Genomic DNA, 20,004 nt, shown 5'->3' on the forward strand with positions numbered 1-20,004 from the left:
ATTTTAATCTGGCCGTAGAACCCCTTGTCATTGCGTTTCACAGTTGCAAAGAAGTACACGGCATTTGGAGAAATACCATCGAACACAAGGTCTCGCTTTATGCAGATGATCGCCTGCTTTTTATTTCTAAGCCTTCAACTTCATTACCATCTACATTAAATCTGCTTGGTCAATTTGGTCAGCTTTTGGGTATAAACTGAACCTTCTGAACACTTACTGAAAATATGGGGCCAGTATAAGAAATACTTTCATCTCTGTGACTTCTCCCCTCTCAGCCCCACTGCATCTAACCATTTCTTTAAACCTTCTACACAGGACAGTGGGTTTGTGGAGTGGCACAGAAGTGGAATAACTTGCTTTAAAGACCTGTTCATAGCCAACAAACTAGCATCATTTGAACAACTTGCTAATAAATACAATCTACCACCAACACACTTTTTCAGTTACTTGCAAGTCAGGCACTTTATTCATTCCCAGATTTCAGGCTCAAGCCCTCTACCAGAGCTACACTATTAGAAACTATCCTACAACTCAATCCGACCAATAGAGGGCCGATCTCCCTGCTTTACGATAAAATATTAAACTTGACACAAACCCCTTCATCCAAACTCAGAACATTATGGGCAGAAGACTTAGACATGACAAAACATGGGCCTCCATAAGCTAACATGCATCGGTGTAACTTTGTGCTGAAAATGGGGGGGGGGGTCAAGATCTCTGTCTAAATAAATAAATTGGGTAAATTCCCAGATGATTAAACATGCAACTATTTTGCTGGTAATAACTGAAATGAGTAAAGAAAATCAACAGCCTATTTATGCGAGGTAATTCATAGTTTTATTGGGGGGGGGGGGGGGGGGGGGGGGGTCATAGCCCCCCAAACCCCCCTGGAAATTATGTCCCTGCTAAGATGTCAACACAACATCATTATGTGCCTGCCACTGTTTAATCCAGTTTAAAGTGGTGCATAGAGCCCACTTCTCAAAATCCAGATTATCTCAGATCTATTCTGAAATCACTCCATATTGTGATAGATGCAAAACTGCTGAAGCCTCACTGATCCATATATACTGGTCTTGTCCCAACTTGACCAGTTCTGGACAAAGGTTTTCCATACCTTGTCCAGGATTCTCAGTGTGATGCTGCCACCTGGACCCCTGCTTTCTCTCTTTGGCATCAGTGGGAATGAGGCACCTCTACTGGCATTCTGTTCCCTCTTGGCCAGGAGGGCAATTCCACTGAGGAGGCTGGACGCTGCCCCTCCCACTCACAAACACCTGATGTAGCGGCTAAAACTGGCAAAAATAACACATTCACTTAAACTTCAGCAACACTGTAAAAAGTATTTTATCAAATTAAGAAAAAAAAGGGAAAAAAAAAGAAAAATAGCGTACATATACTTATTAATTCGTTTATGAAAGTAATACATTTTGATAACTAACAAAATGCATATTTTAAAAAAAATCATAAAGGGAAATTTTTGTATATCAGTGCATTGCTATATATAATATATAAATCCCCGCCATGAAAAAAAGGTGAATTAAAAAACATTGTTTTTTTTTATGATCCATTTCTATTTGTGGGAGTGCCGATGTCTGTGACGTTGCAGCCTCCCCCTCCCCTCCTCAGCCGCGCCGAGCTGCACTTCACTAGTTTCTGAGCTTCATCCGCGCCGAATGGAGAGCGTCCTATCGAGCATTTAAAGCTGGTAAGTTCTTATTAAAATAGTGTTGCGATAAAGTCGTAGAGTCAAGCTGTACTAACACATGTAATTTTAAATCAATTCCGTGCGCACCAGTGCAATTGAGAAGCGTTACGTTTAGATGAATTGAAGATATGATATTTCATGAAATGCTGTCATGTTTTTGATCGTGAGATTTAGTTCATATTCACCATTTCAGTGAAGAGCAAATATAGTTGTGGAGACAGCATATGATCTTAAACTGAACTATGTGGGAACCCAGTAAATCTTTGTACCTTGTTAAAAGTTGTAAATTTACTGTGATTACACAAGTTTCCATGGTGCTTTTAATGTGGTAGACTTTGTGTGAAGTGCTACAGTCCGTAAAGTATTATCTACATACATTATATTCTGCTTAATGATTGAATAATTTTGACAGCTATAAGAACATTACATTTTAGTTCATGGGCCGCATATAACCCAGTTTATTCTGAAGTGTTGCCAAACCAGTAAAGCTATATTTAATCTGCCTTTCTTTTCAAAAAGTACAGTTTATACTACATGTTTCATTGCATGTCCTTCAAAGTAGATGTGCCAATGAACAAAACCTGGAGTTTTTGGGTCAGTTCTGGTCCTGACCTACATGTCTCACACCCCTATTTTACATATAAATATGAGCAGCTACATTGCAAAAATATTGTATTGGACTCAATTAAATCCCTCCTTATAGTGTGGAAGCTATGCTACCCAAATGTTGATAAAAATTTTAAATACACACAAAGTCCAGTTCTTTAGACTTGACCTCTCAGCACGACTGCTTTGTGGTTTTAAAGCCAAGTTTTGTAGTTTGGTCACAATAGGTTACAGTTTAAAGTTGGAGCAGCTTTAGAGATAACAAGAGATAATAATCCAATTATAAATGTTATATAGCACAGGTCACATGTACTTCTAAGGAATGTCTGCTTGTCATATTATCTTGATTTATGTATCATAATGAATCAGCTAATACAAATAGGCAGTAAGGAGACTACATTCATTTAGAGTGTCTGGCCAACTGTGACCTTTTTGGTCATGTTAAACAATGTTAAAATGTCAGATGCTTTATGAGCTAAGCAAAAACCTCACAAAAATCACGCAGTGATGTAGTGTGTCAGTAAATCCAGATGGCAATGCTTGGGAAGGGGACTTTATATTTATGACATTTCAACCACCTAATTATACAAGAGAAACAAGAATTTTGTGAATGCAGTCAATTATCTCTGACGTGATAGATAGGGAGAAAATCAGTGGAATGAAAGAAGTTAAGCCCCTGCCATATGTGTCTGGTCAATAGAGCTGAGCTGCTGATCTTCAAAGTCAACCCTGGTGGTCTAAATGTTGATCAAGTATTCTTTTGAAACACATGACCAATTTGGAGCAATAAGCCAGCTATTTTTGTCAGGTCAGACTGCAGAGTGAGTTAGTGGATTTTACTAAATTAGATCTATTAGCTCAACAACTGAGTTTGCCTGGGTGTAAACTAAAGGAAATGAAGACATTCTGAGTCAAGTGCAACACTAGAACATTATGATTTTGGTAAAGAAGGTTGTAGTTATTTGCTAAAAATTGCAATAAAAACTTAATATACATTTCATTATGATAGTTTGGCACTGGATAATTGTTGCCATAATGGCTAATAATTAGCCATCAGCACAGATAATGGTTAAAATAAACAATTTATATTTATATATGGGTTACACTATTATATACTATTAGTTCATGTCTAAACGTAGTAGTTGAAATAGTAGTGGAAAATACTAATAAAAAAATCTGTGTATAATGAATATCTAGTATCAAGCTAACATTACTGGATTAACATTTAACATTTAAGCTAGCTACATAGCGTTAGGGGGCAGGTGGCTAAATAAAATTGTTCAAAATAATGGCCAAATGATATATGTAAAAAGCTAATACAGTGACCACACAGATAAATGATGATGATGTTGAAATGGTTGTACTACAAAAGTACATAATTTAACTAACCCTGCATTCAAGTTCAATTGTATTGTAAATATCACAGCAAAATTAAACATTGTTCAATTTAAAAAAAAAATCAGGTTAAATTACACTGAAATGATCTCATCATCAGTGAGGTGATATTTGAGTTTATTTGACATAGCTGTGGCTGTGGAGGTATAGTTAACTGAAATGGTTTGGAACCACTGGAGCCGCCATTATTATTAGATCAATTAATGTTTTGCTCTTTTTTGTTTTGAACTTTTTTATGTGACATATTGTAGTTTCCAGTTGTGTTCTGTCACTAATTAGTCTTTCATTATATTTGCCTCCACATCTTCTCTTCTAAGATGTAACAAGTTGCACATGTTTCTGCACATTACTTTCTTTTATGCCAAAAATGAAGTGCAAATAATTCTAATTATGAACTTCATGATGTCCATAAGACAGTTTAGGTCTGTCGCTTTTTTCATTAGTGCATGTCAAGTAATATATATTCATAAGATTCATCTTAAACTCCGAGCCATTTCTTTCAATTTAGCCCATATATCTGCATCACATTAGTTTTTTTGTAATGTGTGGATGCATCCAGATGTGTAACTAAGCAGGTAACAATCTGCAGTTTACACTATCTCTGAACTTCATCCCCTGTTGTCTTGACGGACTCTCCTTCAGATTCTTTTAGCCTTCTACAGCCTTTTAACCGGGACCCGAAGGAGTTGGTTGGTGCTGATTGAAACCTCTCCATCCCCCCAGTTATAACAGGGAGCCTTTGTATATAATCCCTGCACTCCTGCCTTCTCCTCTCAGACCTAAAAACAGATTTTACTGCAGGCAAAGCCAGGGATCCTTCAGACAGCTCAAAGTTTGGGACCTAATCTCAAGTTTTTCTTTCAGCATACAGCGTATGATTAAGAGCTATACAGTAGCACTGTGCTTCGAGGAGCTTGATGAATGCAATAGGAGGAGACCTCTCTGACGACTAGGAGACCGCTGTGAAGGCTTTAGATTAATCCTGTTATTAAGCCTGATTTACAGACCTTTTTGTGTTTTCGTGTGTTTATTAGTTTCTCACATGCTGAAAAGACATGCAAATCTAGAGAGGAGGTTTTAATTATTTTAATCCTGAATATTAACTACCACTTAGACACTGTGGCATTCATTTTCACATTTGAGAACCTGGACTCATTGAAAATTAACATTTTAGCCTGAAAATGTATGTGGTCAATCAGTTACTAAGCTTCCTTTTAATGAAATTATTTTAGTTTCAGGTCTTATGACTTATAATCATGTCTTTGTGTTGGAAGTAAAACAAGTGTGTTCTTGTAGCACTTTACATTATGGGTGTTTGGACCAAAGTAAAGATGTGGATCCATTTTACTGGGGCATGCATAATGCAAAGAAAACAAGCATTTACAGCCCCACAGTCTGGCACAGTGCCTGGGGATAAAACATAAAAGTCAGGGATAAAACCAGGTCATCTGGTGTGTAATTCACTGATTGACGTCTCAGTGAATCTAAAAAGAGGGAGTGTTCTGACTGGACTCTAACTGAAAGCTCAGGATTGAGATATAATATCAATACAATCTCAAAATCCTCTATGAGGCTTTAATTATAGCAAAATAAATAGCTTTACTACAATGACTCTGACTTATTGTTGGCAATGTGGACCAAACTATCACTGCGGTTGAGCGGGGGCTGAATGGCTAGTAGCAACAAGCCAGATACTCCATGCTCCTGAAGCTGCATGTTGTAGCTCTCTTCACGACACAGACACTGGTCGGTTCTTTGAAACAGGCGTTTATTACTTGGGCTTTCTCTCCTCCTCAGCTTCACCATCACCAGTACACCAGTACGCCAATACGCCATGAGAACTGGTCACGAGTGAACAGTACAAACCATTTAGCAACTTCACAGTACACATATTAAGTCCAAACACAAATAAAAACATTTCTCAAATGACAACTACCTCACTGACTGTTTGTCCTGAAAAGAGGTCCTTAAGTCCTTGTGCTGCTTTTCTTTTAATAAACCTTTAGCTTAACACGCTTCATGAGAGACATCTGCTCCCTCGCAGTACACGAAAGGTCTCGCTTACTCTCGTTAAGGGTATTCTCATGAGACACCAGCTCTTACACTTTACACATGTACATTTCAAATAAAGATATTTTTAACACTAACTATATATATTCATGAAATTTTGTAATCCATTATAAATCAATCATCCACATCATGAACTCTACACAGAACATTATTTAACAGCATTTACACATGTGACTGAATACAGTCTCCAAGTCCACAAAGCACATGTAGACTGACTGGGAAATTCCAACACAACCCAAAGAGTCCAGAGGTCCATGACCAGGAAGAAAACTGCTTTGTTCCGCCTGAATCCAAGGTTCAGGACATAGTCTCCTCTCTTGTACGTTGACGTACATCTTCCTTTGGAGTCTGAGTAGTGTGATCCTCCTGCAATTTGAGTACACCCTCTGGTCAACCTTTTTAAAGATGGGAACATCCACCCCAGTCTGCCAGTTCAGAGGCACTGCCCCAGATCTGTATGTGATGTAGCAGGGGGATGTCAACCAAGAAAGCCCCATAACGTCCAGAGGTTTAAGGAACCCTCCCCACTGATCCTGCCACCAAGTAGTTGTTTACCTGCTTCAATGACCTCACTTCTAATAATGGGCAAGTTGTCCCCATCGTCCCCAGACTCTGCTTTCTCTAAGCATTGTCACTGGGATTGAGGGGATCCTTGAAGAATTCTGACTGTACCCTCAGCTGAAGTCAGCAGCACCCCTATAGATAGATAGAGCACCACTTTTCTCTTGTGTCATCTGGTGGTTTGCCAGAATCGTTTCAACGCTGACCAAAAGTCTTGTTCCACGAGCTCACCAAACTTCTCCCACACCAGACTTTTTGTTTCAGCTACTACATAAGCTGCAATCTGCCAGCTGGTACCTGTCAGCTTCCTCTGGAGTCCCACAGGTTACCCAAACCATACTCTTTTTTTTCAGTGATTACAGGAAGGTTGTGTGTACCTCTGAAGTATAATTTGGTGCATAAGCTGAAGTAATAGTCAGGGACAACTCTCTTCCACGGGGAGAACCCCAACATATAGAAAGTACTCCAATGGGGGATACAAGTATACCTACCTACCCTTGCCCGCAATCTCTCACCAAGGGCAACCCCAGACTGGAGGGAGCCCAGCCCCTTTACAGGAGACTGATTCCAATAACCTCAACCACTAGCTCAGTCTCCTTCTCCACGAGACAGGTGACATTTTGTGTCAATAGAGCTAATTTCAACAGTCAGGGATCGGCTCATCAGGTCCTCTCCCATTCCAGCTGATATGCACTACACTTGACCTCTATGGTGGCTCCTGCAGGTGGTGATGCTGGTCAGTGGATGCTGGGGCGCATAGTCCACAGAGGATACCAACTTTCTGCAGGGTCAATTGCTACAGACCTATAAACTTCATATTACCTTCAGATTAGTTCAAGAATAGTTTCTAGAGAGTTTTATTGATTGGCATTAAAATAATGAGAGCATTAATATAGGTTTACATGACCAGTGTTCAGTTTCTTGAGTAAAATATGGAAATATCAGCACTTTCATTATCTGTTAAATCCAGAAAGGGATGCTGAGGCTTAAAGCTGGCTCGTAGAGTTCCTTTGACATTTGATTAATGAAGCAGGCTCACAGCATGAGAAGGAACACAGGTGGTCACATTTATAGACTTATTGGTTCTATTATTAGCCACTTGAAGCCTTTTGTTGATGTTTCGTTGAGTTCAACTGTGGTTTAATCATGCTTTCTTGTACACCAAAAATAACAATACATTAAAAAGACTCTGTAGTATCTTTAAAAAAAGCTCAGGGAGGCTGAGTGTTTACATTCTTTATCCGTTTAAGATTCTCTAATATTGTGATTTTAATCCACTCATGTTCAACAGGCCTAAGTGCATGAAGACACTCTGGTGCAATAATGGAGGCCTGGCCAACAGTGGCCTGGGTCCTGCTGCTGACCACCATCACTGACTGGGTGAAAACTGCGCAGTCACGGGACTTCACCATGAAGGATATCATCCTGCTGCACCCCTCAAGTAGGAGTATAGGAGTACTATTTTACATCTCAATTTGTTTAAAGGTTTGATACTGAATATGACTGAATAACATTAGCGGCATTGTTTTTAAATAGCGTGCACTGAACTTGAATGGAACATTTTAATAATATCTATCGGAAACAAGCTGCAAGAAAAGCAGAAAGCAAGCACGGTGTAGAAAACAAAACTGTTGTTTTATTTAAATAAATAAATGTTACAAAGGTACAAAAGTCATGTTAACTGAATGAATAACGAGTGAGTACAGATGCATTTAAACGCTACACATGCACAAATAAAACTTAATGGAAAGTTTCGTTTTGTATTTAAATCAGTTGTAGCTGCCAAAACAACAGTTTATTACAATATGTTAAAATATAAATATATAAAAGTATAATTGGCATCCTTCTCTGATTGTAAGCTGGTTCTGCAGCTTTCATTCTCTCAACCATTGACGTATGACAGACAAACAAAAGCAACAGATTAGGGCTGTTATAACATAGATTACACTGATTGAAATGTGTGTTCTTAAAACACTAACACATATTAAGTAAACTTATTCCAGTTATAAGTTACAGTTCTGCTATTTAACTTGCACCTTTAAAAGATCAAATGTATTTCATCTTTATTTGGAATTAATTCTTGGAAATAACACTGATGAATCCCTTTTCAAAATTCCTGAAAAAAATCTTGGAAACTTATTACACAAGGATGTGGTTCATGATCATCAAAGCGATTGGTTTGTGTCTTTGTTGAGAATAACAGGATTGTTCTTTGACTGAAAAGTGGCTGGTCCTTGTTTGATCCCTGAGTCAGAGACGTGGAGTAGACTGATGAGTATCCATAAATCTTTGGAGAGCATCTATGACACAGGCTACAGATTTATTGCTTCTTTTTTAGTAATCAGTATAATTGTTAAATAAGCAGAAAATCAGAAGGTGATTGACCAAATGACATATTTTTAATTAACCCAAAGTTTCACAACCAGAAGCGTGTTTGTATAGTTTTTGTGTACCTGCCAGAGCCTTCATGTAAAAACGAGCTGCAGGACTCACATGAATAGAGACAAAAAACTGAGAGGTTCACCTGAGCTGAATTTCCATTACCAATGATTTTTCCCTAGCTTAAAACACCTTTCACTCGTTAGGTTACCTGTATATTCGGATTCTGCACTTTACAACTCTTATTATTATTTCAAAATGCGGATCCATATAAATGTATACACTTGGGTAATTTCATCTCAAATCAGGAAGTTTTTACATTTTCCGCTTATCCATCTCTGATTTGCATAAAAGTAGGGACTGTATAAGGATGTGAAAGGAACAAAACAACTGTGATATACTATACATGTTTATTCACACACTGAATGAATTAAAGAACTAATAGTTAAAAGTCAAAATACAAATATTTAAATGAATATATGAAATGTGCTAAAACATAAATATCCAGTAAAACCGCTAAAGTGTCTTACTTTAATGAGAAACATGTTAGACAGTAACATGATTTGTTTTAATTTAGTAGTTTTAGTGGATTTTTCTCAATAGACAGAAATTTCTGCCTAGAATAAACAAAAAACTGGACAACAGCTTGTTTTATTTTAAATGATTAAGTGTCCAATGTATTTACCAAGAAAGTGCACCTATGCTAATGCCACTGCCCTTTCTAAAGTAACAGTCAGATGACAGTCACAGTTATTAACACAGTTAGTAATATATGCATAATTTACATGTTCCCCACTGTGGTATACAAAGCATTGTAGACCAGTGGGTTTTGTGTTACTAATGACCAAAAAAAGCAGTTTTGTCACTTGGTATTCACACATTTCAATTGCCCATCGAGAACTTATGGAAGTTATTTGTCTACATCAATCATGACTTACTTACTCAATAACTTTTCTTTTTTGGGGCAAATCAGAGGTTACTGATAAAACAACAGGGTGTTTTTAAGTGTGCAAAGAAAAAAAAGCAGCTAATTTTAGCCTGCTTCTAGGTGGTTTCTAGGTAAAGTGATAGTGTCGTAATATGCCACAGAAAACTGATGTTTTGGGGATAAAAATTAAATGTTAGTATTGTGAAACAAAAATAACATGATGTCATCTATGCCATTGTAGGTGCACAAATTGCTCGGCCTCGTGGAATTGTGAACAACACAAACACAGTCTTAAGACTCATAGCGACACACTTTTTTCAAAACCTTTTCTGCAACAAATAATGTTAATATAAAATGAAATTGGTCTGGGATGAACTTGCAGTTAATTTGAACCAAAAAAAGACTGGTATATACATTTATTTACGTAACCTGTAAAGTGCACTATACTACAGGCCACAGTCATACAGCACTTTATTTTAATAAGAAAAGCATCAAACCTGAACAGTGTGAACATTGTGACATGTGAATTAAACAAATACATCAAAATAGAAATGGTACAAGAAATATGAAAACAGTTTTACTATGTACAAACAGCAGCAGTTTTGATTTGATTCTCATCTGTGAGAATACTTACAGTGGGGCAAAAAAGTATTTAGTCAGCCACCGATTGTGCAAGTTCCCCCACTTAAAATGATGACAGAGGTCAGTAATTTGCACCAGAGGTGCACTTCAACTGTGAGAGACAGAATGTGTAAAAAAAATCCATGAATCCACATGGTAGGATTTGTAAAGAATTTATTCGTAAATCAGGGTGGAAAATAAGTATTTGGTCAATAACAAAAATACAACTCAATACTTTGTAACATAACCTTTGTTGGCAATAACAGAGGTCAAACGTTTACTATAGGTCTTTACCAGGTTTGCACACACAGTAGCTGGTATTTTGGCCCATTCCTCCATGCAGATCTTCTCGAGAGCAGTGATGTTTTGGGGCTGTCGCCGAGCAACACGGACTTTCAACTCCCGCCACAGATTTTCTATGGGGTTGAGGTCTGGAGACTGGCTAGGCCACTCCAGGACTTTCAAATGCTTCTTACGGAGCCACTCCTTTGTTGCCCGGGCGGTGTGTTTTGGATCATTGTCATGTTGGAAGACCCAGCCTCGTTTCATCTTCAAAGTTCTCACTGATGGAAGGAGGTTTTGGCTCAAAATCTCACGATACATGGCCCCATTCATTCTGTCCTTAACACGGATCAGTCGTCCTGTCCCCTTGGCAGAAAAACAGCCCCATAGCATGATGTTTCCACCCCCATGCGTCACAGTAGGTATGGTGTTCTTGGGATGCAACTCAGTATTCTTCTTCCTCCAAACACGACGAGTTGAGTTTATACCAAAAAGTTCTACTTTGGTTTCATCTGACCACATGACATTCTCCCAATCCTCTGCTGTATCATCCATGTGCTCTCTGGCAAACTTCAGACGGGCCTGGACATGCACTGGCTTCAGCAGTGGAACACGTCTGGCACTGCGGGATTTGATTCCCTGCCGTTGTAGTGTGTTACTGATGGTGACCTTTGTTACTTTGGTCCCAGCTCTCTGCAGGTCATTCACCAGGTCCCCCCGTGTGGTTCTGGGATCTTTGCTCACCGTTCTCATGATCATTTTGACCCCACGGGATGAGATCTTGCGTGGAGCCCCAGATCGAGGGAGATTATCAGTGGTCTTGTATGTCTTCCATTTTCTGATGATTGCTCCCACAGTTGATTTTTTCACACCAAGCTGCTTGCCTATTGTAGATTCACTCTTCCCAGTCTGGTGCAGGTCTACAATACTTTTCCTGGTGTCCTTCGAAAGCTCTTTGGTCTTGGCCATGGCGGAGTTTGGAGTCTGACTGTTTGAGGCTGTGGACAGGTGTCTTTTATACAGATGATGAGTTCAAACAGGTGCCATTCATACAGGTAACGCGTGGGGGACAGAAAAGCTTCTTACAGAAGACGTTACAGGTCTGTGAGAGCCAGAGATTTTCCTTGTTTGAGGTGACCAAATACTTATTTTCCACCCTAATTTACGAATAAATTCTTTACAAATCCTACCATGTGAATTCATGGATTTTTTTTTCACATTCTGTCTCTCACAGTTGAAGTGTACCTCTGGTGCAAATTACTGACCTCTGTCATCATTTTAAGTGGGGGAACTTGCACAATCGGTGGCTGACTAAATACTTTTTTGCCCCACTGTATGAGAGTCATAGTTTATATACTTTAAGAGCTTTGTCTATCTTACATCCAAACCTGAGCCCAGTATCCAATCCCCAAAAACCTAACACACGTCTTTGCAAGGAAGTCGGGGCACCTCGGAAAAACAAGCCTCAGGATAAGATGGAAACTCGTTTCAGGAAGATTCGTACCAAAGTGCACCTGGTTTTGGGGCCCCTCCAGCTTTGATTAACAAGCCCTTCACATCTTCTGGTCCTATCTGTGCTTTGAGGGCAACTTCATAACCATGTCAGAAGCCAGGGAAAAGGCAGGGGTGGTCGAATTTTAGGACATTCGTCTCTCTTATGATTCTGAAATCACCCAGAAACACAGAGAATGTGTACAGTGATTGAATGAGCTAATTAAAAAAAACACCCCAGAAGGTTGATGAATGAAGGTCCCTTTCTGCAGGAATGATATTACACACAGGACGAATGAAAACACGCCTTCTTCACTTATTGAACTTAAAACTGAATACAGTTGTGTCTCCACAGCTACTCCTTACCCTGGCGGATTCAAGTGCTTCACATGCCAAGATGCTGTAGACAACTACGACTGCAACCGCTGGGCCCCGGACGTATACTGTCCAAAGGGTACGTCAGCTTTTGATTCATCTGTGGCTGCCTGCTCAAGGAGATGTCAGTTCAAGTGACTTCTCTTGAGAAACGTGTTTCTTTGGGAATGCGCTACAAACGAACATCAACAAAAATGATTAAAATAAATAAAATAGATTGATATAAACAATATTTATAATAATTTGCTAGGACTTGGTAGGAAGGAAGAACTTTTAAGCGGAAGTGGCTTACAGGTGGTTTTGGAGGTGAGTGGAGGGAGATGCTAGCCCCCCCCTTCTCCAAAATCTCATTTGCATGCCCTTTTTGCCAACACTTCAGCAAGGTGTGACGACTGATGGCTAATCTTGCTCATCAGTGTAGAACGTAGTGATGAACAGGTGTTCCCACAGTTATCTTTCATCAGAGGAACTTTGCTTCCTTCTTCTTGGAATTTTACTTCGCACGTTCGGTCGACTTCACGGGGATCTACATCTGCTTGGCAACTGGAACACATTCTTAATGTGCAGTTAGAGTTGATGGAAACACGTTTTCCCAAACTCAGTAGGGCCAGAGCCCACTGTGGAATCTGAAAATCATCTACCTGCCATCCAACTCTCTAAACAAACTGTGATCACCAAAAGCTGAAAGTGTCATGCACTGAAGAGTACCGTTTGGTAGTTCTTATCTTTCTAAATTTAAATATTTGTTGGCAGTTTTAAACTTTGTACTCCTCATATTGGGGCTGCCTGTGAATCTGTCAAGTTATTAAGACATAATTGGTCACATGAAGGGAATTTTACTGTCCTTCAGATACTAAATACTGCTCCACCCTCCACATGATGGATAGAAGTGGGGAAAGTGTGTCTGTGACCAAGCGCTGTGCCACCTTGGAGGAGTGTCTGTTCACTGGCTGTGCTGACGTTGCCGATACTGGCTACCAGGTACGTGGAGAGCTCTGCCTTCAGATGTCTCCTCAACCTTAACGTGATAGGCTTTCCTCTCATCCCTCAGGTGTGCTCTTCCTGCTGTGAGGGGAACATCTGCAACGTGTTGGTGCCCAGAAATGACAGCAGTGCCATTTTCTCCTCCATTTCTCCTTTGGTTAGTTTGAGCGGGAGTCTTCATTCTAGAGCGCTGTGCTTCATCATCATCGCCATCATTGTTGTCATCTTCACAGCTGGACGTGTTTGAGACACGTAGAAAGAGAACAGCTGGTATGTGTAGTGGCAGAACTGGGACCTGTGTTGGCTGCGTGTTTCAGTAACTGAAGGTTTAAAGACATTTTTATATGCAAGACAACTGATTCAACTTTGGTTTCCTTTCTTCTTTTCCACTTTTTTAATAGTCGATCTGCATTTCTGTGTTTTCTGTTATATTTATAATGTTACTTTGTATATAGCTCATAATAAACATCTCTGAGTCAAAAGCTCAGGCTTCACAATGATCTAAACACTGTCTCAGATATGTCTTCTACTCCTGGCTCTGCGTGCCGATGCTGACTATCCCTAATATGGTAGATCATTATAGACTTAAACAATAATAAGAGAAGACATCTGGATTTTTAAAACCTAAAGAAGTCCAGTTGCCTCCCTTTTTCAAGCTCTCAGGACTCCCTAATATGGTCATCAGAGCACTGGTTGACAGCACTGAAGCTCCGCCCACTTGCTGTTCAAACCTGTTTGCAAGACACAGCCAGTCACAAAAAAGCTGAAGTACATAAATATAATTTAATAAGCAGTGTGTCCATGTTCATCCAGGTCAGTGTGCATTCTGGGAGCTGTTCCCATAATAAATTGAAATCTTCTGAAACTATTTATACTATTTCTCCATCGTTTCTTTACACTGTGTGCAACAGATCAGAGAAAACCAACACTGTACTTGCTGCTGTAAAAAGAATATGAGCCGCTAACATGTTAAGGTGTTTGAAACGGAGAGATTTTCCTGGTAGTTAGCACCAACAGCTGTAGAACATCTGTCGCAGTATTTCATAAATACTCAAACTGTAAAATATGAACATTGTCTACAGATGAAGCACATGGTGAAATTGTTTCTTCTCTGAGTGTCTCCCTGCATGCAGAGCAGGGTAACGCTTCTGTCAGTCAGACACAGCACTGACGTTCGCATTAGAGTGTCAGTTAGATCCTTAGCAACACAGAGGTCTGCACAGATGCTTTGTGTTACAACATTACACAACTTCCCATTGATACAAACCAGCTCCATAACAGGAAACGTTAGCGGCTTCTCCAAACCATAAACAGAACCCTTCTGTTTGAATTTGATTCTATTCTATTTAAAAAAAAAAAAAAAAAAAAGTTTATTCCTCATCATTGAGTGCGTCTGAAAATCCTTGAAGTCTAGCAACAGCAGCACTTTGAACAGGTGCATTGGTGAAAATAGTCCCCACAAACAAAGGAGTCCCCCTGAGGATATGGCGGATGACTGTGCAGGAGCTCGACACCTCGATGTGAAAGCCCCGATGTCCCAGCTCACTGTCTGTTCGCAGTGTGGTTTCGCCCAATGGAGACGCAAAGAACTGTTGAGGAAAGGGGGGAAAATTCCATTATTAAAACAATATTGTTCTGTTTGTTGTCCTCAGTTTTCACAGCTGAACTACCAGAATTTGAGTTGACAGGAAGTTTAACGGGAAAAATCTCTAGAAATGTTACAAGGGAAAATACATTTTTCCAGATTTTCCAAACAATGTAACCAAAAGGTTTATAAGCATGTGTGGTTTCACATCATAATGTGTTTGGGCTTTTCCCACCCAACAGACAACTACTTCAATATAACATTTTTTCTATCAAAGAAAATTAAACTAACGTAAGCTTCATTCATAGAATAAGTATATGCTTTGTGAGTTTAGATTGCAGATTGAGACAGTAAAGAACAGGCACAGTGAACACAGAATTACTCACTGCTGCTCCCGTTGTTGGGTCAATGAAGTCCGCCCAGTATCCTGCAGTCCACAGAGCGAAACACATCTCCTTTGCCCCGCTCACAAACTGCAGTTAGGACAAAGTCACAGTCACCAACTGCTACAACCTCTGAAGTCTGTAATGGGAAACACACGAGGACTTACTTTACTTAGCAGCTGGTCTCTATCCAGCTCTGTCTCCTTGTCCTCTGACCGACCGCTCGTCTGCGTGACCGTCACCACTGTGATGGAAACTGTGGGCGCCGAAGGAAACAACTGCTCCAGATCTGAGACACAGAGGCGCACGTATGTTAATAAAGCAAATTATAACTCTTTTCATCTCTGTATGACATGCCTCAAACTAGAGCTGGGCGATAGAACGATAACGATATGTATTGCGAAATACATATATATATATATACATATACTTTTTCTATCGATAGAAAAAGTATAACTATTGTGATAGACCTCATCGCTCTTGTCCTCTTAAAAAAAAAAGAAAAAAAAGAACAGCCAATCTGAATTAAGTAGCGCAGAGCCGAACCAATCACAGCCGCAGCGTCACGTCACGTGACTTGTTACGTACAGCACAAGTGCCAAGCCGCACATGTGTATTTGTTTGGGAAGCAGCCAGCCACCGTGCCGCCCGGGTAATGGAGGAAATGAGTGTGCTGACTAGAGAAAAATCGAAGAGAAAAAAAATTTACCGAAGAGAAAACAGATGATGGTTCCAATGCCGGAGAGATTGTCGAACGGAAGAGCCATAGAAGTTCTGTAGTGTGAAGGTATTTCGGCTATTTCAAGTCTGACAAAAAACAGAGTAGCGTGCACTGTAAATTGTGCCGAAAGCAAGTCTGGAAATACAATAAACTGGTGCATGCTCAATCTCTGACTGGAAGCGCTAATTCATCATTCGGCTTTTGTCAGACTAAAGTAACTGTTAAAACTGTTTGAAAAACTCAGCTATACAACAAGGAGAGATTGAGAATTTCCTTTTAGTTCTCAGTTTATTTGATATTGACAAAAGTTAGTCAGTTTTGTCTGTTCTTCTGTAAAACAAACTAAGATTTATTTTTAGAATTAATATTTTGTTTCTAAGTGGAATTGACGTCGTCTGTTTCGTTTGTTCTATTTTGAAACTTAAACGCTTTAGCGGCTGCCTTTTGTGTAGTTTGCAATATTTGCCTTTATTTATCTGAAAAAGTCTCATGTTCCTTAAGTACATCTACCCTGTTGAACTTATTATGGGAAATAAATATTTAAATCAAAACAAGCTGCTGATTATTTCACATTTTACTTGTGAGCAACGGCACATTTAAATCTTACAAATATAGTTATTTGGCTGATATCGTGATATATATCGTTATCGCCTGAAATGAAAAAAACATATCGTGATATGAAAAAATCTCATATCGCCCAGCTCTACCTCAAACCATTCTGTTTGTTGTAGTTGTGAACTGAGTTTTGTAACCTTGGAAACGAAAAAAATCTGAAAAATGTAAGTTAGTAGTTTTTTCCCTTGTATGTGTATAATCTTTTTTTTTTTTTTTTTTTTTTTAAATACACAGACGCAAATTCTCATCTATAGATGCACAAACATCAATCTTTTAGATATTTTGGTTTGCAAGGTTACAAAACTCAGTTCACAACTACACAGTCTGATTTACAAGTACAAAATATTTATGACCACAATATTCAGTATTTTTTCTTCTATATCATCAGAAATATTGTTATCGTAAATTCTTAAATATCCAGATATCATTTTGGCTTGTGTTGCCCACACTCACAGTCAGCGAAGGTAATGCTGGGTGAATCTCTCTTACCTTTCCTCAGCAGCTCTGGGCAGGAGTTTATGGCACAGTCTGTTTCTGTCTGATTAAAGTACTGCTCAGCTTTGCTTACTCTCGTGGAAATAGGCCCCAGCTTTCCCTGAAAAACAAACAAACAATCACACACCCTCTCAGACAAAAGTGGTAAAAATGTAGCTCTGGCTTATTTTTTCAATTTTTATTTATTTATTGTTAATTGTCATACTTGGAATCTTACAATGAAGTGTTACTGACATCTGTGTTTCTCCTGAAACCAATGAGCCACAGCAGCTCACTTACATTTAAAATAAATCAAAGACATTGACTTTAATTTGTTCTTTCTGCTGCTCTGAACTGTAGTCCTAAAAGCTCTGACTGTGTTACAGCTCATAATGTAACTATTCAAAAATCTTACATGGAACTCGTTGACAAACTGGGCCAGTATGAACTGGTGTCTCTCTGTGCTGCTTGGAACCGTCAGCACATCAGGCACCGTCTTGTGAACCGGAGCCTTCTTTTGGTCCTCCATGCCCTCCAGGTGGCAGTCAAACCCAGCGTTACCAGGCAACTGGAAGCGCTGGTCCTGAGGTCCAAATGGTCCCATGTTCTCATCAGGCCACACAGTCCTTGGGCCTGGAGTGATGTGACAAAGATGATTTGTCAGCGTTTGCTGCCACAGGTGCTAAACAGTTTACTACTGAAAACTGCATTGCAACACTGCCTGACGTCCTTTCCTGTTCGACTCACCTGAGTCTGTATGTGATACCGCTATGTAAGGCTCATCTGAGCTCGCAGCAGAGAAGGTTCTGGTTGTTCCAGCCCTGAGAGAAGCTAAAGCTCGACAGCCAGCAGCACGAGACAGGACCGCCCTGCTTTGACCACACAGCACCTGCAGACAGACGACGACATGTGTTAACAGACAGATACATGAAACAGGAACAGCCCTGCCCACGGTGGACTGTCTGCAGCTTCATACTTTTACTGTATGTTTTGTTTAGGACAAACTGGATGCTGCCATTTAGTTCTGGTTCTCTGGAAATAAAGAGACAGATGCATCTAATACGTTGGAGTATTGAGGAATTTAATGCTTTCCTGTGATCAGACTAAAACTTTTCAATTTTTTTTGGAATTGATCTCATAAAGAGGAGAGGATGACACAGTTCAACACATGGACTTCCTATATAACATAGCTTCTAAGACCTTATCACTGCAGCTGACCTCTCCAATCTTCTAACAGAGGTCTCCTAACTGTCTCTCGCTCAGATTTTAAAACCAAAGATTAAAACCAGTGCTTTTGAGGTAGTGGCGGGCAGCCAAACTGTGAAACAGCCTCCCTCCACCAAACAGGTCAGCTGATTGTGTCATTTCTTTAGACGACTATTACAAACTCATTTTTATGAGTTAGCGTTCCCTTAATCTTTTCTCTTTTATGTTGAGACATCGTTTATTTGAAATCTGACAATTTTAATGTTATTTCAAGCTAACTAAGACGTTTGTCTGCATAAAAAGAGCTTTGATTTTTATGTTGTTTTTATTCTGACTGGAAACAGATAAAAACATATTGTTCTCTTTAGCATTTAAACAATCTGAACATGTGGTTTGATGAAGTTTTGACCTTTTAATATGAAAATACTGCCAATAAAAAAATTTAAAAAAACAAACAAAACCCCAAAATACTCATTAGCGAGGAGTGGTTTCAGACAGTGTGCTTTAATGCTACACTTGAGTGGTGAATAAAAATGTTACTGGCCTGAATGGGCCAACAGCTAGTACTGCCTGTAACTGAAACCCTATATTTAATATCAATATAGGGTTTCAATGATTTCAAAATCATTGTGCAGCGTTTTAAAATGATTTAAAGTTATTTCTTGGACAATCAGACATTCTTTTTAAAATCTACTCTGGCCTAAGTGAATAGCAGTACCCATAACATTAGCATGAGCCATAACATTAGCATGAGGAAAATGGTCACTTACATTAGACATTGTGCTTAGTTTCCCTCGCCTTTTATCCTTGAACCTGTTTGATGAAAGAGTAACAAGAAGAAGATAGAAACTGTTATTCCCAACAGAAAACGGAAAAGAAAACTTTAAAACTCCCAAATGTTAGCTTTGCTAACCAGCCGAGCTAAAATAGCTTGTATGATGCAATGACTGCATGTGTCCCTCCATGAAGAAACACATGTGACCAATACACTTATTTCACACATTAATCTACACAGACTATAATCCTCTAAAATACCTTAGGTTCAACTATCAGCTAGCTAACAACACAGCTAGCTTTGGCACCAGCTATCACAAGGAGAGTCGTTCGGTCAGCTGATATCTACTCTTATCACTTTCTCTTTTTTTAAATAAGAGTTCATCTAAAGCACTTCCTGTTTTCACGTGACCTTAAAAAGACCACTGCACAGTGCAAAGCACGAGCGCCTTCGTGTTCATAATAAAGAAAACAAATGTTATTGTGTTGTTGGGAGTACAGCAGGAAAAGTACACACTGTTCCGTACCTGGCGACTTGCACGTACTGTATGCTTTTACAAAACAAGGACGGAAAGTCAGGAGGGACAAATGAATCCCGCACGACTTCCGTAACGCCCTCCTCTTCTTCTACACGTATGTATGCTCTGTGTGCATTGAGCGCCATCTAGTGGGCGGTTTGCAGTTGTCTCCGTTAGTGAGTGAAAATTTTCTACGATTACTTCTTGTCAATACAAGAACATTTGCTTTATGCTTGTTGTTTAATTCTACAGAGTTTCTATTCTTCTTTCTTTGTCAGAAGCTCGGCCTTGCTGGGTGCATTTTCTTAACTTGTTACGCTGATGTTTA

At 39.4% G+C, this 20,004-nt stretch overlaps 2 protein-coding genes across 4 annotated transcripts; one reads left to right on the top strand and one right to left on the bottom strand.

The window, feature by feature from the left end:
- The first annotated feature begins 1,648 nt into the window (after positions 1–1,648).
- lypd6 (LY6/PLAUR domain containing 6) lies at positions 1,649–14,105 on the top strand. Of its 2 annotated transcripts, none has more exons than XM_026159632.1 (5): positions 1,649–1,708; positions 7,632–7,781; positions 12,397–12,495; positions 13,267–13,397; positions 13,468–14,105. In XM_026159632.1, exons 2-5 carry the CDS (start codon positions 7,664–7,666, stop codon positions 13,645–13,647), a joined length of 528 nt encoding a protein of 175 aa, XP_026015417.1. In that variant the 5' UTR covers positions 1,649–1,708; positions 7,632–7,663; the 3' UTR covers positions 13,648–14,105. The 2 variants fall into 2 exon arrangements, with proteins under 2 accessions (XP_026015417.1, XP_026015418.1); XM_026159633.1 differs by having other exon boundaries at positions 13,448–13,640.
- Positions 14,106–14,164: 59 nt separating this feature from the next.
- Positions 14,165–19,726, bottom strand: mmadhca (metabolism of cobalamin associated Da). 2 transcript variants are annotated; one of them, XM_026159631.1, is made up of 8 exons: positions 19,686–19,726; positions 19,155–19,197; positions 17,926–18,067; positions 17,594–17,811; positions 17,194–17,299; positions 15,536–15,657; positions 15,372–15,458; positions 14,165–14,989 (listed from the first exon to the last, which is right to left on the bottom strand). In XM_026159631.1, exons 2-8 carry the CDS (start codon positions 19,161–19,163, stop codon positions 14,771–14,773), a joined length of 903 nt encoding a protein of 300 aa, XP_026015416.1. In that variant the 5' UTR covers positions 19,164–19,197; positions 19,686–19,726; the 3' UTR covers positions 14,165–14,770. The 2 variants fall into 2 exon arrangements, with proteins under 2 accessions (XP_026015416.1, XP_026015415.1); XM_026159630.1 differs by lacking the exon at positions 19,686–19,726 and adding an exon at positions 19,420–19,679.
- Between the last annotated feature and the right edge of the window lie 278 nt (positions 19,727–20,004).

Source organism: Astatotilapia calliptera, chromosome 23 (genome assembly GCF_900246225.1).
Source record: "Astatotilapia calliptera chromosome 23, fAstCal1.2, whole genome shotgun sequence".
Classification (NCBI taxonomy): Eukaryota; Metazoa; Chordata; class Actinopteri; order Cichliformes; family Cichlidae; genus Astatotilapia; species Astatotilapia calliptera.

What these genes read in the sequence shown, in the direction of transcription:
- lypd6 (XM_026159632.1), top strand. Translation starts at nt 7,664, where the DNA reads ATGGAGGCCTGGCCAACAGTGGCCTGGGTCCTGCTGCTGACCACCATC. An exon ending in CATCCTGCTGCACCCCTCAA is followed by an intron (nt 7,782 to 12,396) that starts GTAGGAGTATAG and finishes GTGTCTCCACAG; the next exon opens with CTACTCCTTACCCTGGCGGA. An exon ending in TTGCCGATACTGGCTACCAG is followed by an intron (nt 13,398 to 13,467) that starts GTACGTGGAGAG and finishes CTCATCCCTCAG; the next exon opens with GTGTGCTCTTCCTGCTGTGA.
- mmadhca (XM_026159631.1), bottom strand. An exon ending in AGTTTGTCAACGAGTTCCAT is followed by an intron (nt 17,300 to 17,593) that starts GTAAGATTTTTG and finishes TTTGTTTTTCAG; the next exon opens with GGAAAGCTGGGGCCTATTTC. An exon ending in GAGACCAGCTGCTAAGTAAA is followed by an intron (nt 15,459 to 15,535) that starts GTAAGTCCTCGT and finishes TCCTAACTGCAG; the next exon opens with TTTGTGAGCGGGGCAAAGGA.